Genomic DNA, 13,296 nt, shown 5'->3' with positions numbered 1-13,296 from the left:
CGCAAGCGCCATCTTCTTCTCATCTGCATCCCACTCCCACTTATCCTTTCCCCGAATGAAACATCGATATGTGCCATCCTAGGCTTGATTAATGTTAAATGTTGCAGTCTACATAGAAAAACCAAAGCCTATAGGGATCAACATTTACCCAGAGAGGCACTTGCGTGAAATTTCTCTGGGGTTCAATCAACCGTAGCTCCAAAGTGCTCTGCTAGGCAAGTGTGATCGAACCAGTATTCATCACCGCTAGGATGATCGGCCTTGTCAGCCGCATTAAACAATCTAAAGCGAATAGTAAGTTTATTGGGCTTTACAATTGCTTATTTAGGTGAGTACATATTAAGGAGGGGGCGTAACTCTAGTGTCACCCTGATAAAAGCTGACAACATAAGTGGATCGTAAACCATGGGCAATGAAGTCTATGAAGGAACACCCTCATATTCCCAGCCCTCAATAACACGCTTCCGGCGTCGAGAATTGCGGCGATTGGCATTGCACTTAATGAAAAGTGTTAAAGCGGTGATGACCAAGATCACAAAACCAGCAATGGCGGCAACCAGCACCGTCCTGCGTTCCAATTCCTGCGGGTCAGACGCGTAGGGGCAGCTGGCTCCGGGGCCACCAGAGACCCAGCACGAGGTGATTTGAATAGAGTTAAAGTCGATGTAAACCTCCCGTTGAGAAAGGTCCGTAGACTCAGGATTGATAATAGACTGGGGTTGGGTCAGGAGGTATTTATAAAGATAAGTGTTCTCAAGGCCGGTCCTAGGAACGGCGAAGCTGGACCCTGTGGGGCACATGCCTGACACGAACTTGTACTCGGCCGTTGAGTTGGATAGCGCCCACTCGAACGGCGAATTGCCCACTCGACATGCAGCCCGTCGCTGCTCGGTACAATTGGTGGCACGCCAGCGGCCACCCAGTGAGAGGTCCATGATGGCGCAGCGATCAAATGTGGGAACACCTTGAGTGCCACCGCCAGAATCTGCACCTTCTGGTTCTCCAATTGCCCATGCCCATGACACCGCAAGAGAGACATTACGGTAATGGTCCACATTGACTTCCGCAGTCTGTTCAAATAGAGTAGAATTGAGCATCGGCGACATGCCACATCCTGTAATACCCGCAATGGTGTCATCTAACGATTGCATAGTAATATCATCAGATGCACTGTATGCCACAGGGATACCATTCGATGTTGCCCACGATGAGTTCGCCTGGGAGACTTCCGTGGCACCTGCCTTATACAGACAGCCCGGAGTACCAGATCCGTTTGTGGCCATTGAGGTTTGTGTCTCGGTTGTCAGATAACCAGGAGGGAAAATGGTATCTTGATCTTGCACCAGGTCATAAGTGGCAAGCTGCGGGTCGACCGAGCCGTACTCCATTATGACACGGTCAGACTTGGCAAGCTGGATGTACTTGGATGATGGCCATCCATCCGGTGTGCTATGTAAACCCTTCTTGTCTTTATGAATGGTGAAGTACTCCACAATGGGCATATAACTCTCCTCAACCTCATACCAAGATTCGTTGAGGTTGCTTCGGTCTTCGGCGAGTTGAGAAGGACTGTATAAGTAATCTCTCAAATCCAATCCGAGAAACGAGCCCACTCGTTCTGTTTGCGATGAGGGCAAGTCATTCCCAGTTACGGCAGATGCAGGTTCCGTGGGCGCAGAATCACTGCTAGCTGCATGCAAGTTCAATACCAGATAGGTTGTGTATGTAGTCAACTCGGATGTTGTGTCTTGAAAGTAGCCAACCAATATTTCAGCCAAGGTGGATAGATCCAGTTTATCCGTGCAGCGATAAGGCCCTAGCTCATAAACCGTGTCTCCGTGGCTATCCGAGTAACCGGTTATGGAGGCTGCTGCTGCGCCCGATGTCGTCGAGGATGAGTCGGTCGTAGTCGTCATGATAGTTGTCGACGAGGATTCTGTTGTTGTAGATGTATACGCGGAGACTGTGACATCGGCCCTTGCGGGGATGTTGACGGGGCAGAAGGTCCATGTCCTACGCGTGACGGACCAATACAGGTCCAGGGCTAGTCGTCGGTATCCGACAGCTAGGAGGTTTGAAATGCATTTTGCAGCATCTTCTCGATCGTACAAGCCTGCGCCGAAGCAGGCCGAGGAAAGCGACACGGCAGGGTTAGTGACGAAGTTGATCGGTATCTGGCCAGCTACATCACGTTCACTCTGCACTGGAGTTAGCTTCGATCAAAAAAGAGGGAAGAGACTGACCAGGAGCGCAGCCACCCAGGTAGCATCGTCCAGGGTATTCTCTGCGTCATACGAAACGGACATTAAGTTGATGCAGGGTGCGGCGGCGCAGGCAAGCTACTGTATGGTCAATGTCCAATCCAAGCGGCGGCAAACCGCTTAGATCAGCATTGTTCCACCAAACCAGAGACGGGCGTGAATAGTGGCCACTGCCGACATGCCTAGTAGCGATGAGCTAGCTTAAGTTCCGTGATAATCGCCTCCAAGCATCTTTTCTCGGCGCTACAGGAGACCCGAAGCTCAATGACTCGACCATTGCAGGGCTGGCAGTCACCTAGGCACTATACATATCCAGGTGCAAGTTTATCCCCGAAGGTCATTTAGTGACCTACTTGGGTATCTTTATTGGAGAATTCTCTTTGAAGAATTTTCCAATGTGAAGGTCAGGTAGTCTGGGTAAAATCTCGAATCTCATTCCAGATTGTTCCTAATCTTGTTTAAGACATTATTCGGTTGGCTAAACAGCGGCGCTGGAAGTGAACGAGTGAAAATTAGTATGATGATCGCCTTAAGTCAGTCTATGATTGTGGCTACCCAGGGCCCCTAAGCCTCTAAGAAGCTGTCTCTTATTTGGCTCGGAGGATTGAATAATAGTGCTCGTGGGGAATTCTCCAAGCTTATACTATAGAACAACGGGGAAGGAAAGCTGCGGAGATCACCTGAGTTACCCGTAGATCTGGCCACTTTCGTCGTTCTTTCAACTTCTTACATCAACCACCCCGACTCGACCTATTGTTTTCGATTTCGACCCGTCGAATCTTGGTCACTCTCTCACAATGGCAGGCCCCAACCCTCAACAGATGGCCGCCATGCAGCAGCAGTTCGCCGCCGAAGCCGCCAAAAGAGGGATGACTCCGGAGCAGTTTGCACAAAAGCAGCGCGAACAGCTGACTGCCGACGCCGAGAAACTCGGTTTGACTCCAGAGCAATACGTTGCGCAACTGCGCATGCGTGCGATGCAACAGCATCAGCAGCAAGCTCAGCAGCAAGCCCAGCAGCAAGCCCAGCAAGCCCAGCAACAGGGTCAAGCACCACCACAACAAGGACAACCGGGCCAATCGCCCGCGCCACAACAGCAGATGCACCAGGTCCCTGTACAACCGGGTCAGCCTGCGGATCCCAAGGCCATCGCCGTGGCCAACTTCCTGCGGTCGCAGAACTTGAAGCCGCGGACTTGCATCTTGGATGGACAACGAAAGGATATGTTCAAGGGTTCGTTACAGCCTCGATCTATCGTGCCTTCTCATTGATCAATTACTAACATCACTGTGATTCATAGTCAAGCGAGCCATCCGTGCGATCGAGTCTCCCGCCTACGCTAAAGCCGCCGCAAAGAAGAACTCCAAGCTCCCTCCTGTGACCGACCGCGCCTCCGCCGAGAACGTGTTTAAGCTCCTCCCACTCTCGCTGCTGGCACTGCGAGTTTCCAAAATTGACCCCCACGCCGGGCACGACCATGCTAAGCCGAAGAACCGTGTGAAGGGTCTCTGGACCGTGAAGGTCGAGCAGCACCAGGAGACAAATGATATGATGCACTACGTCTGGCTGTACGAAGGACCTCAGTGGAAGCAAAAGGCCTTGGCTGCCGCCGTTGTTGCGGGTATCTTTGCCGTTGTTCTCTTTCCTCTGTGGCCGATCATGCTGCGCCAGGGTGTCTGGTACTTGAGTGTGGGTATGATGGGTCTGCTCGGTCTCTTCTTCGCCATGTCTATTTTCCGTCTGATTCTGTTCTGCATCACTGTCTTCGCTGTACCACCGGGACTCTGGCTGTTCCCCAATTTGTTTGAGGATGTCGGTTTCTTTGACAGCTTCAAGCCTCTGTGGGGCTGGCAAGAGGTAAGTTCTTTATTTCCACTATGACCATGAGTGCGGTAATTTAACATATCACTTCCAGAACAAGAAGAAGAAGAGCAAGAAGAGCAAATCGGAACCCGCCGCTAGCGATGTTGGTGATGCCGCTCCCTCAGCAACGACCACATCTGCTCAGCCAACATCCACCCCGGGCTCGACACCCGTGAAACGGGACTTGGCCGCCCGGGTCGAGGAGGTGGAGGAGTAAAGAGCTGGTGCGAAGACATTTGGGATTTCGGCTTACCATATCTGGATTGATCTGGAAAGCATGTGTCGTTTTCATTCATCATCGCGACTGCGTAATCTGTATTCTCATGAGAAGCTTATTCCGGCGTTATAATGATTCCATTGTGGCTGTCCTTCAATTCTAGGTAAAAATGGGATCCATATTATTCACTGAGCCATGACACGACTCAACGTGTCCTTCCTCATCGAGCATATACAATGCAGGATTATATGATGGTATCAATTTTGGAAGTCTGCGAATCAAATTGTAAATTTGGCGCTATGTACTTAAAGAGAAAGAAACATCTTCGCTACATGTCATTCATGAACAAGCAGAATGGTAGTCAAAACGCCGTACCCTGAATGAAAACCCAATATCCAGAACCCGTCGACAAATATGTCACAGACCGGCAAATCGTGCCCAGCCAGCAGCCCGAGTCTGTGATTGATTTGCACTAGGGCTCGAGTGAGGTTCCACCTCGATACTCTTTCCTCCGCGACCTTCTTCGGCAACCTTTCCTGACACGTCACGCCGACGTGTGCCAACCTTGGGAACACCAAGTCCAGCGAGGTAAGACCCATAAGATGACAAGGATACACCAACACCGCCGACGATGCTTTGCCCGAAGGTGTCTGCACCGGTATTGCTGACCACGCGACCCTTACGATCTCCCTCGTTCAAGGCCGGGGATGACGGGACTGGGGGACTCATGTGACCCTCGTCTCCGCTGTCATCCTTTTTAAGCGTTTGGTAGGCAGCCATCTTCTTGCTACGCTTCTTGGAGAGCTTGGTCGGTTTGCGAGCCATTTGGTCCTGACCACTCGGTTCTCGCGAACGGACGCGTCTCGGTTTTCCTTCTTCCTCCAGGCCACCGTAGAAGCGGCTCTTTGTTGGAGGAGAGTCGGTAGTGGCTTGTGGCTTAAGTTCGTGAGCTTTCGGATTTTGCGACATATTCGGGTTATTGCCCAGCGCACTGCGGCGCACAGGATCGGTGTTCTCCGGGATCTCCGTCAGAACAGGCTGCGGGGTGGGAGGGTTGAGCATGAGGGGGTTGAATGGAAGCCCGTGAGCTGGTTCATCCTGTGTGTCTATTTCATGTTCTTCAGGGTCGGGGAAAATGTTGAAGCGAGTATCACCTAGATCCTGCTCGTGATCATTGTCGTCTTCATGGCCGTAGTACTCATTTGCTGCCACAGAGGCGTATTCGCCGCGAGTATCTTCAGGAATCGCGCTCCCAATACTGGCAGGCTTCTGACCGTATGCGAACCAGTCTCTAATACCACTTCCAGTGGAGGCACCTGTTGCATCAGTTCGTCGACTGTAAACAGAGGACGACTGACGGAGGGTAGTCTCATTCTGATTATGAACATCATTAATTGGAGACGGAGCTCGATCTGAGTATGCAATCCAGTTGTCGGACAAGGGGCTCACCGAGTCTGACCTGTCCGCGGTGCGAGACGCCAAATGACGCATGTGAGTAGTGGGATCAACAAATTCTGGCAGTTGCTTTGGCACATTTCTATATTCCGGTGCCGAGGTTTGGGATGTGAGATCAAACGGCTGACTGGGGGGCTGGTAGAAGAGCATCTCTGGGCTTGCGGGCTCCATGTGAGATAGACGGTGTTGCTGGAAAGACGTTTCGGAGTGGCGCTTCTCATTCATGATATCCACAGATCCTCGACTAGAACCGCCGCCAAAGGATTGGTTGCGCGTATGTATAAACGGCACAGAGCGGGGAGGGCCAATAAGAGGATCTTCTATGGTCGACGCCAACGTGGAAGAACTCATATGCTTTTCGTCCATGTTCATTTCCTTGCGGCTTCTCTTGGGACGTGCAGTCAGGTTGTCTTCCAGTGGGTTCAGATCCGGTGGCAAGTTTGAAATCTTGCGGAAGATCACAGCGAGGTAGATTGACAGGGAAAGCGACACAAGGTGCAACCCGGCATTGACCAGGGCGCAAATGAACATAGCCTCGGAAATGTCCCCGGTCAACCCGGTACTTTTGAACATGGTACTCCAGTGGTAGGCATCTTCTGTGTATTCCGCGTGCGCAATAATTGCGGTAAACACGTAGAATGGGATCAGCCCCAAATCGAGCGTGGAAGCGAACACTCCATAGCTGGCTTGCGAAGCAGGGGGACGGGGAGCCGGAGAGCGAGACAGGTGACAAATACCGTAGATGGTATGCATGATTGCGACGATGGGCTTGTTCATGGGTTAGTCAATTTTGTTTCTTCGCAATCAACAATTGTAAACACAGTGGCTTACTCCCGCCCGAATGATCCAAATCACAGTCGTCGCGGCATCTTTAATAACGATGGAACAGAAGAGGGAGCCTAAAGCACCCAGAATGGTGAGAACTCGCAACCCGAGTTGAGTACCACGAGTGTACTTGACTCTGTTCTTGGTGTTGGGGTGCATCGGAGTCCATGTTGATTTGTCGAGGCTGCTGGCCCACTACCACTAAATGTTAACCACGTATCATACATGCGCATAGATTGATTGCCCGTACAGAATCTGGATGGCGATTGAAGTTCAGGAGCGGGCCTGTTTGCTTGGGCTTCGGCTGCTCGCGAACCCGGCTTGCCTGCGTGACGGCCTTTGGGTTGAAGCCCTGGTCGGTCGGACCATGGAAATTGTAGGTAGATGGGCGATCGTAAAGGAATGGAGGCTCCGATTTCCCCATTGTAGTGATTGGAAGCCGTGTGGGCCACGCGAATAGGGAATGTGGATGAGGAATGGAATGCGCTCAGCCCATCGCAGTATGACGGGTGCGGAGTAAGGGAGATCAACAAGATCAAACATGATAGTCGGCCCAGCAACCATCTATCACGGTCACGTGGGGCGTGACTCCGATAAAGATTATCCATCGATCATATGTCTCTTTCAACTCTTTGAAGCCATGCTGGACCGCGCATTTGTCTGTGCTCAATGCACAGCGCGAGTGACTCGTCCTGTTCTTAAAACCAAAGCGCCCTTCTCCCTAACTTCCCGCCGTTTGAGCAGCAATGCGACTCCCTACCGCCCCACCCGCGTTGCCATTGTGGGCTCCGGACCTGCGGGATTCTATGCAGCTGCGCGCTTGTTACGCAAGCAGCAGGATGTGGTGGTTGATATGTATGAAAAGCTTCCAGTGCCGTTCGGATTGGCGCGCTATGGTGTGGCCCCAGATCATCCCGAGGTAAAGGTATGTCCTCGGTAAACCAACTTTTGCATACCATTGTGCCTCAAGGCGTGATATGCGGGCCGTATATATAGTTTCATGGGCTAATGGTCTATTGAAGAATTGTGAGGAGACATTTACAGAAGTCGCAACGTCCCCACGCTTCAACTTTGTCGGCAACATCGACCTCGGTAACGACTTGCCTCTTACTGCGCTTAAACCACATTACGACGCCATTTTATTCGCATACGGAGCCTCTAAAGACAAAGAGCTTGGAATCCCGGGGGAGAAAGCCCTCCGAGGTGTATATTCAGCTCGTGCGTTTGTCGGGTGGTACAATGGTCTACCCGAACACTGCGATCTACAACCCGACCTGACAAGCGGCGAAGATGCCGTGATTGTTGGCCAGGGTAACGTGGCTCTTGATGTGGCTAGGATATTGTTGACAGATGTGGATGCTCTTCGCACTACTGATATTGCCGACTATGCTCTTGAAGCTTTGTCCAAAAGCCGCATTAAGCGGGTACGAGTCGTTGGCCGCCGAGGACCCCTACAGGTAAGTGGAAAATATCTATCGTGGAATTTAAATCTCTAATTATATTGGATGCAATAGGCCGCATTTACTATCAAAGAAATTCGTGAATTATTGCAATTGCCCTCCGTTGCATTTGATCCGATTTCGAAAGACATCTTTCCTCCCGACGATGTTGTGAACGCGTTGCCTCGGGCGCAGAAGCGTCTGATGCAACTTCTTGGTAAAGGCTCTACCAATGACCCTCAGAAATCAACCAAATCCTGGTCATTAGATTTCCTTCTCTCCCCAGACTCTCTCCATTGGTCACCGATTCACCCGTACCATCTCAGCCATGCCAAGTTCTCCCGCAACGAACTCGACTCTGCAGACCCATACAACCCAAGCTCCAAGGTTACACCCAAGTATCTTTCCAGTGGAAAACCTGCGATGGTAAACCTTCCTGCCAGTATCTTCTTCCGCAGTGTAGGTTACAAGTCGTTACCCTTACCCGGTCTAGAGGATATTGGGATTCGATTTGACGATCAGCGCGGTGTGATTCCCAATGATGGTTTCGGTCGAGTAAGAAGCCCCTCGAGCGCAGGTGATCAGCAGAAGCTGCCCGACGGTTCTGTGATTGCCCATTTGCCCGGCTTGTACTGTGCCGGGTGGGTCAAACGCGGCCCAACCGGTGTCATCGCTTCGACCATGACCGATGCCTTCACCACAGCCGACTCGATCATACAGGACCTTGCTAGCCATAGTGGCTCTGGCTCATTACTACATGATCCCGATCACAGTAGCGGTCTTGGTTGGGACGGGGTCAAGGCCGAGGCAGAGTGCCGCGGTCTCCGGTCAACGTCCTGGAAGGACTGGCAGCGGATCGACGCCGCTGAGCGCAAGCGCGGTCAGCAAAAAGGCAAGATTCGTGATAAAATGGGACGTGTGGAAGAAATGCTCCAGGTTCTTGATTGACGCTTCTATGTATAACATGGTTTAAATATCTTGGCCTCCATGTACAGCGGCCCAAACCTCATCTCTTCGAAACATGATCCACTTTGCATCCTCTCGTTCAACTATTCATTCTATGCCTTGATTCCACAAGCGCTGTTCTCGATCAGAGTGTAGGTGGCTGTCACACGACCAAGAGCGACGCCTTGGTTGTCTGTCAATTGGTTGAAAGCCTCAAGCCCGATGTTGAAACCGCCGGGGGCAGCATCAATAGCAAGAATGTTGATTGTCTTGTCGACGTCACCGGCTTGGTAGTGCAACTGGTAGCATTGGCCGCAATTGCTGCTGCCCCAGCCGCTGACTGTCGGCGAGCCACCAATAAGAGGGAAGTTAGGCAAGCCACCGAATGTACTTTTGGACGATTTATTAGACCAAAATAGGACGGAGCATGCTCTATCAAGGAATCACTTACTGGTACTTGCTCTCAAGACCATAAGTTCCATCTGAGCAGCTGACGGTATTGAGAGAGCTGCTGCCAACGTCGTACTTTTGATCATAGGAGACAGACACTTCCACCGCCGTTGTAGCCGGGGCGGCTCCAGCGAGGTGTAAAGTGGCCAGAATGGAACAGGTGATTGCAGAGAAGGTCTTCATGGTTAAGAAAGGGCTTAATTGGGTCCAAAAAATGATAAATGACTTGAAGACAAGTTTTCAAGGAAAGGTGGCTATGAAAGTTGAGATGCTTCAAGTGTCGTAATATGCCACTCAATCGACTGCAGATGGGATATTTATATATTGACGATCCGGCCAGTGCACGCCTGAAATCGGTACTATTCTGGTCATATGCAAAGCCCAGACATGCCCAATGCAGGTCTCAGACAGTTAGCTGACACTTGAACCAGAAACCCTGCCGATTCCGCGACTGAGGCTACAAAATCGCTGCATTAAGGCAAAGTGGGCAGTGCGGGGTGGGGATCTAGTGAGACACGGTAGCCGTAGATCCATCCCCAGAGGAGGGTGTATCGTGGCAAAGGTAGATCACCTGCACCATCCACGTGCGGTAATGCGAATAGAATGAGAAGTGATAAGTTCTCCAAATATCTGACTACAGGTGAGGTTGCATTGTTAACGACACCGAGACGGATCAGGCAGGAACCACGTATGAATAACAGCCGCATCGATGTGATCCTGACTCACATGTGATTCAAAAGAGGTTTTGTAGACGGAATGGTCAGATGATCGAGCAAATTAGGTATAAACATAAAGGTGAAAAAGAGAAGTGTTGCATTCCGGGTGAAAAAAGTAAAAAGTAAAAAGAAAAAAGTAAAAAGTAAAAACAAACGTCCCCGGGAAGGCTCGAACTTCCAACCTCCTGATTAACAGTCAGACGCGCTAACCAATTGCGCCACGGAGACGATTTGATGAAGGTGAAACGCCGCCTTTTAATACATATAGCCAAAAAAAGTGACAGCATCTTTCAAAGATGGAAACTATCCTTAGGTTGAACTCGACGCAACGTGACTACTATTGCTCCGAGACATCGCAAGTATTTCGCCCCCATAATCTTAACCTCGGTCCCCACTAAATGACTCAGTGGACTGGAAACGGCCGATGATCAATATGCCGCAACAGGTAGCTTTCTCCGTATCGGCCCTAGGTGATCTGACAATTTCAACTAATCGGTACCTTGTTAACAGTGTCGAGCATACTATTGATCGGCCCAAGGGAACAGAATTTCCATATCTTGAAGAAATGGAGATATTATGACCCAATTAAGCCTCTGGCATTATCTGATGGAGAGCCCTAATCAACCCATCGTGCTGGTGATCACGACACGGAGGATCATACCAAACGAGCAAGCCCCTATATATGCTTTGCAGCCGAAAGAGGATGAAATGTGGCTCGTGAAATAAAGTCACGAAAGCTCAACCTATTCATGCGAGTCCATCGTTAGATCGGCACATTCCCCTATTTCTCCTGTCCACGGATACGTCTATTTAATTGCATCCTCTTAGCTTCAGGGCTTAACCTTTACGTGCCGTCGTACCAAACCCTTTCGCTTGGTCTAGCTAGTTGTGTTAAAGCTGGCGTTAACACTCCACAGCTTGGCCGGCCCGGTTACCAGTCATACTATTGTTTCGGCGTTGCAAGACAGCTGTGCGCTTGCGCCTCTCACCTTCTCGCGTTCTCCGGGCGTTAAGATTCGATGGCGCGGAACCAGGCGTCTAGGGGGTTGCCTGGGATTCGCTCGCCGGGAGGATCGTGTGGAAATCCAGTCGCCATAGTGGGGGCTTCAAATCCACAATCACGATCGATCGACGTAGCATTCTGTAGGCAATTCATGTGCCAGACTTCGTGGTGGGTAATGTTCGGCAGAAGTGCCCAATGGTTCAAATTTTGAATTGGCCAAACATTTTCCAGAGCTTCATCCACTTCTACCCAAAGTGGTATACAATCCTTCCATTCACAATTTCCCAGCTGGGCATAGTTAGAGGCACTTCAGTGGTGGCGAACTATGGATCTTCCTCCTATCTCTTTTCAAGTAAGTAACGATCTGCTCAGGAGCCAAGCAGAGGCCAAGAAAGCTTTTGTTGCTTAGCATAGAATCAGTGGAGCATCTTTGATGGGTATAGCCCGCTGGTCCCGCCAGTCGGGTATCAGAAGCTAGGGCACTAAATATCCCGGAAATTTCACTGCATCCTTATACAGGTATTGATCCCTCCCCCTGGACCGTCGAGAATTTTTAATTCCCGGCCTGTCCTGTACAGAATCCCATTCATTTTGGTCATGCTATCCATATTGCGTTCCCTAGCCTCCGGGGATAGCGGTGGTGCTTTTGCACGTCGCTGGGAGTTTCGTGATGAAGCTCCGCTCAAAGGTAGCGACCGTTCGCTCTTTATTGCAATGGGATTTTTTGGCCTACTATCCTTGGTCTCTACACTTTCGCTCTTGTCCTTCCTTACCTATCGATTCATTTATTGGCAACGCTACTACAAAAGCCCGCTTGGCAAGAACCAATACGTTGTGCTCATTTACCAACTTCTGCTCGTCGATCTCCAACAGGCCATTGCTTTCACGATCAGTCTGTACTGGGTGTCTCGTGGCAGTGTTCATTTCGGAGAACCTGCCTGCTATCTACAAGGATGGTGGATTCAGACAGGTGACCCTGGCAGCGGTTTATTTGTCCTGTCTATCGCCTTCCACACAGTTGCCGTCGTACTGCGTGGCCGACAACTACCATTCAACATCTTCGTCTACTGTGTAATCGCACTGTGGATGTTCATTCTTATTCTGGGCTTCATTCCAATTGGCCTCTACGGCTCAAAGTCCTTTGTCATCTCGGAAGCCAATTGGGTAGGTCCCATCTCTGAAAGAAATAATTCCAACAACCTTGCGAATGCAAACTGATCGAAACCGCTGTATAGTGTTGGTTGAGTCCCGACCACGAGAATGAACGTCTCTGGGGACACTATATCTTCATTTTCCTGGCTGAGGTACATCATTCAGACCCGCCCCCCCAATAAGATGCTATTGCTAACAGTGTTCTAGTTTTTGAATCTGATCCTTTATGGATTGCTCTTCACATTCCTTCGCCGCAAAATGCGTCAAGCGAAGCAGTTGCGTCAAGGTCAGCAAGAGAGTCTCCGCCGGCTGAACCGAGTGGTTATTTACATGGTTATCTATCCGCTTGTGTACTTGGTCTTGTCACTGCCACTTGCGGCTGGCCGTATGGCTACTGCTCGTGGTACTCCTCCGGGAAAGACTTACTTCGGTGTGGCTGGCTGCTTGATGTCACTATCAGGTTTCATGGATGTAGCGGTCTACACTCTTACTCGTCGCCATTTGATCATCGATACCGAGCATTCTACGACGGACCGGAACTATGATGGAACAGATTCTCAATGGCAGACTCAGATCACAACCACTGCCGGTACTCATTCCAAGAAGGGAGGATACGGCAAGGGATCCCGATTCGGCTCCAAATGGCATCGCAGCGCGCCCGCCACGGATAAGGAGACTAGGAATAGTCCCTTTGAAGGATCAACGGAAGAGATCGTTCCCAAAGATGGCGTGGAATTGTCCGATTTCGGAGGTGTGTACCAAGAAACAACCATCGAGATCTCTCATGAACCCGCCATCTCGGCGGAGTCGGTGGACCAGAATGCGCGTCACATCGGCTAATGGGTTGGTAATGCTATATGACTCTCGCCCTGTTGGGCTTTACTGTAGATACGATCTGATTATACTCGGCGTCTCTCGCCAGTTACATTCATTAATTCTGATATTTAATACACTACTTTAGTCATGTATC

The 13,296-nt window shown here is 50.5% G+C and overlaps 6 protein-coding genes across 6 annotated transcripts; 3 read left to right on the top strand and 3 right to left on the bottom strand.

Moving 5' to 3' along the window:
- Positions 1-419: 419 nt before the first annotated feature.
- On the bottom strand, positions 420-2,306 carry N7443_005238 (Lectin C-type domain protein; the record flags this gene model as incomplete). Its single annotated transcript, XM_056885294.1, has 2 exons — positions 420-2,198; positions 2,244-2,306. The coding sequence occupies 2 exons, from the start codon at positions 2,304-2,306 to the stop codon at positions 420-422; spliced, it is 1,842 nt and encodes a 613-aa protein (XP_056743572.1).
- A 752-nt stretch (positions 2,307-3,058) lies between these two features.
- N7443_005237 (Sec62 family protein translocation protein) lies at positions 3,059-4,341 on the top strand (the record flags this gene model as incomplete). Its single annotated transcript, XM_056885293.1, has 3 exons — positions 3,059-3,494; positions 3,562-4,118; positions 4,177-4,341. 3 exons carry the CDS (start codon positions 3,059-3,061, stop codon positions 4,339-4,341), a joined length of 1,158 nt encoding a protein of 385 aa, XP_056743571.1.
- Positions 4,342-4,758: 417 nt separating this feature from the next.
- Positions 4,759-7,045, bottom strand: N7443_005236 (uncharacterized protein; the record flags this gene model as incomplete). The annotated part of the gene is made up of 3 exons (XM_056885292.1): positions 4,759-6,564; positions 6,628-6,816; positions 6,872-7,045. 3 exons carry the CDS (start codon positions 7,043-7,045, stop codon positions 4,759-4,761), a joined length of 2,169 nt encoding a protein of 722 aa, XP_056743570.1.
- Positions 7,046-7,261: 216 nt separating this feature from the next.
- On the top strand, positions 7,262-9,008 carry N7443_005235 (NADPH-adrenodoxin reductase; the record flags this gene model as incomplete). The annotated part of the gene is made up of 3 exons (XM_056885291.1): positions 7,262-7,546; positions 7,644-8,078; positions 8,136-9,008. The coding sequence occupies 3 exons, from the start codon at positions 7,262-7,264 to the stop codon at positions 9,006-9,008; spliced, it is 1,593 nt and encodes a 530-aa protein (XP_056743569.1).
- Positions 9,009-9,118: 110 nt separating this feature from the next.
- Positions 9,119-9,638, bottom strand: aspf13 (allergenic cerato-platanin Asp F13; the record flags this gene model as incomplete). Its single annotated transcript, XM_056885290.1, has 2 exons — positions 9,119-9,395; positions 9,457-9,638. The coding sequence occupies 2 exons, from the start codon at positions 9,636-9,638 to the stop codon at positions 9,119-9,121; spliced, it is 459 nt and encodes a 152-aa protein (XP_056743568.1).
- A 2,133-nt stretch (positions 9,639-11,771) lies between these two features.
- Positions 11,772-13,166, top strand: gprD (the record flags this gene model as incomplete). The annotated part of the gene is made up of 3 exons (XM_056885289.1): positions 11,772-12,338; positions 12,410-12,478; positions 12,534-13,166. 3 exons carry the CDS (start codon positions 11,772-11,774, stop codon positions 13,164-13,166), a joined length of 1,269 nt encoding a protein of 422 aa, XP_056743567.1.
- Positions 13,167-13,296: the final 130 nt, after the last annotated feature.

This window comes from Penicillium atrosanguineum (genome assembly GCF_028827265.1).
Source record: "Penicillium atrosanguineum strain IBT 20685 chromosome Unknown utg000003l_segment0_segment0, whole genome shotgun sequence".
NCBI lineage: Eukaryota > Fungi > Ascomycota > Eurotiomycetes > Eurotiales > Aspergillaceae > Penicillium > Penicillium atrosanguineum.
The sequence above is the reverse complement of the archived record's forward strand: the minus strand, read 5'-3'. Positions and strand labels throughout refer to the sequence as shown.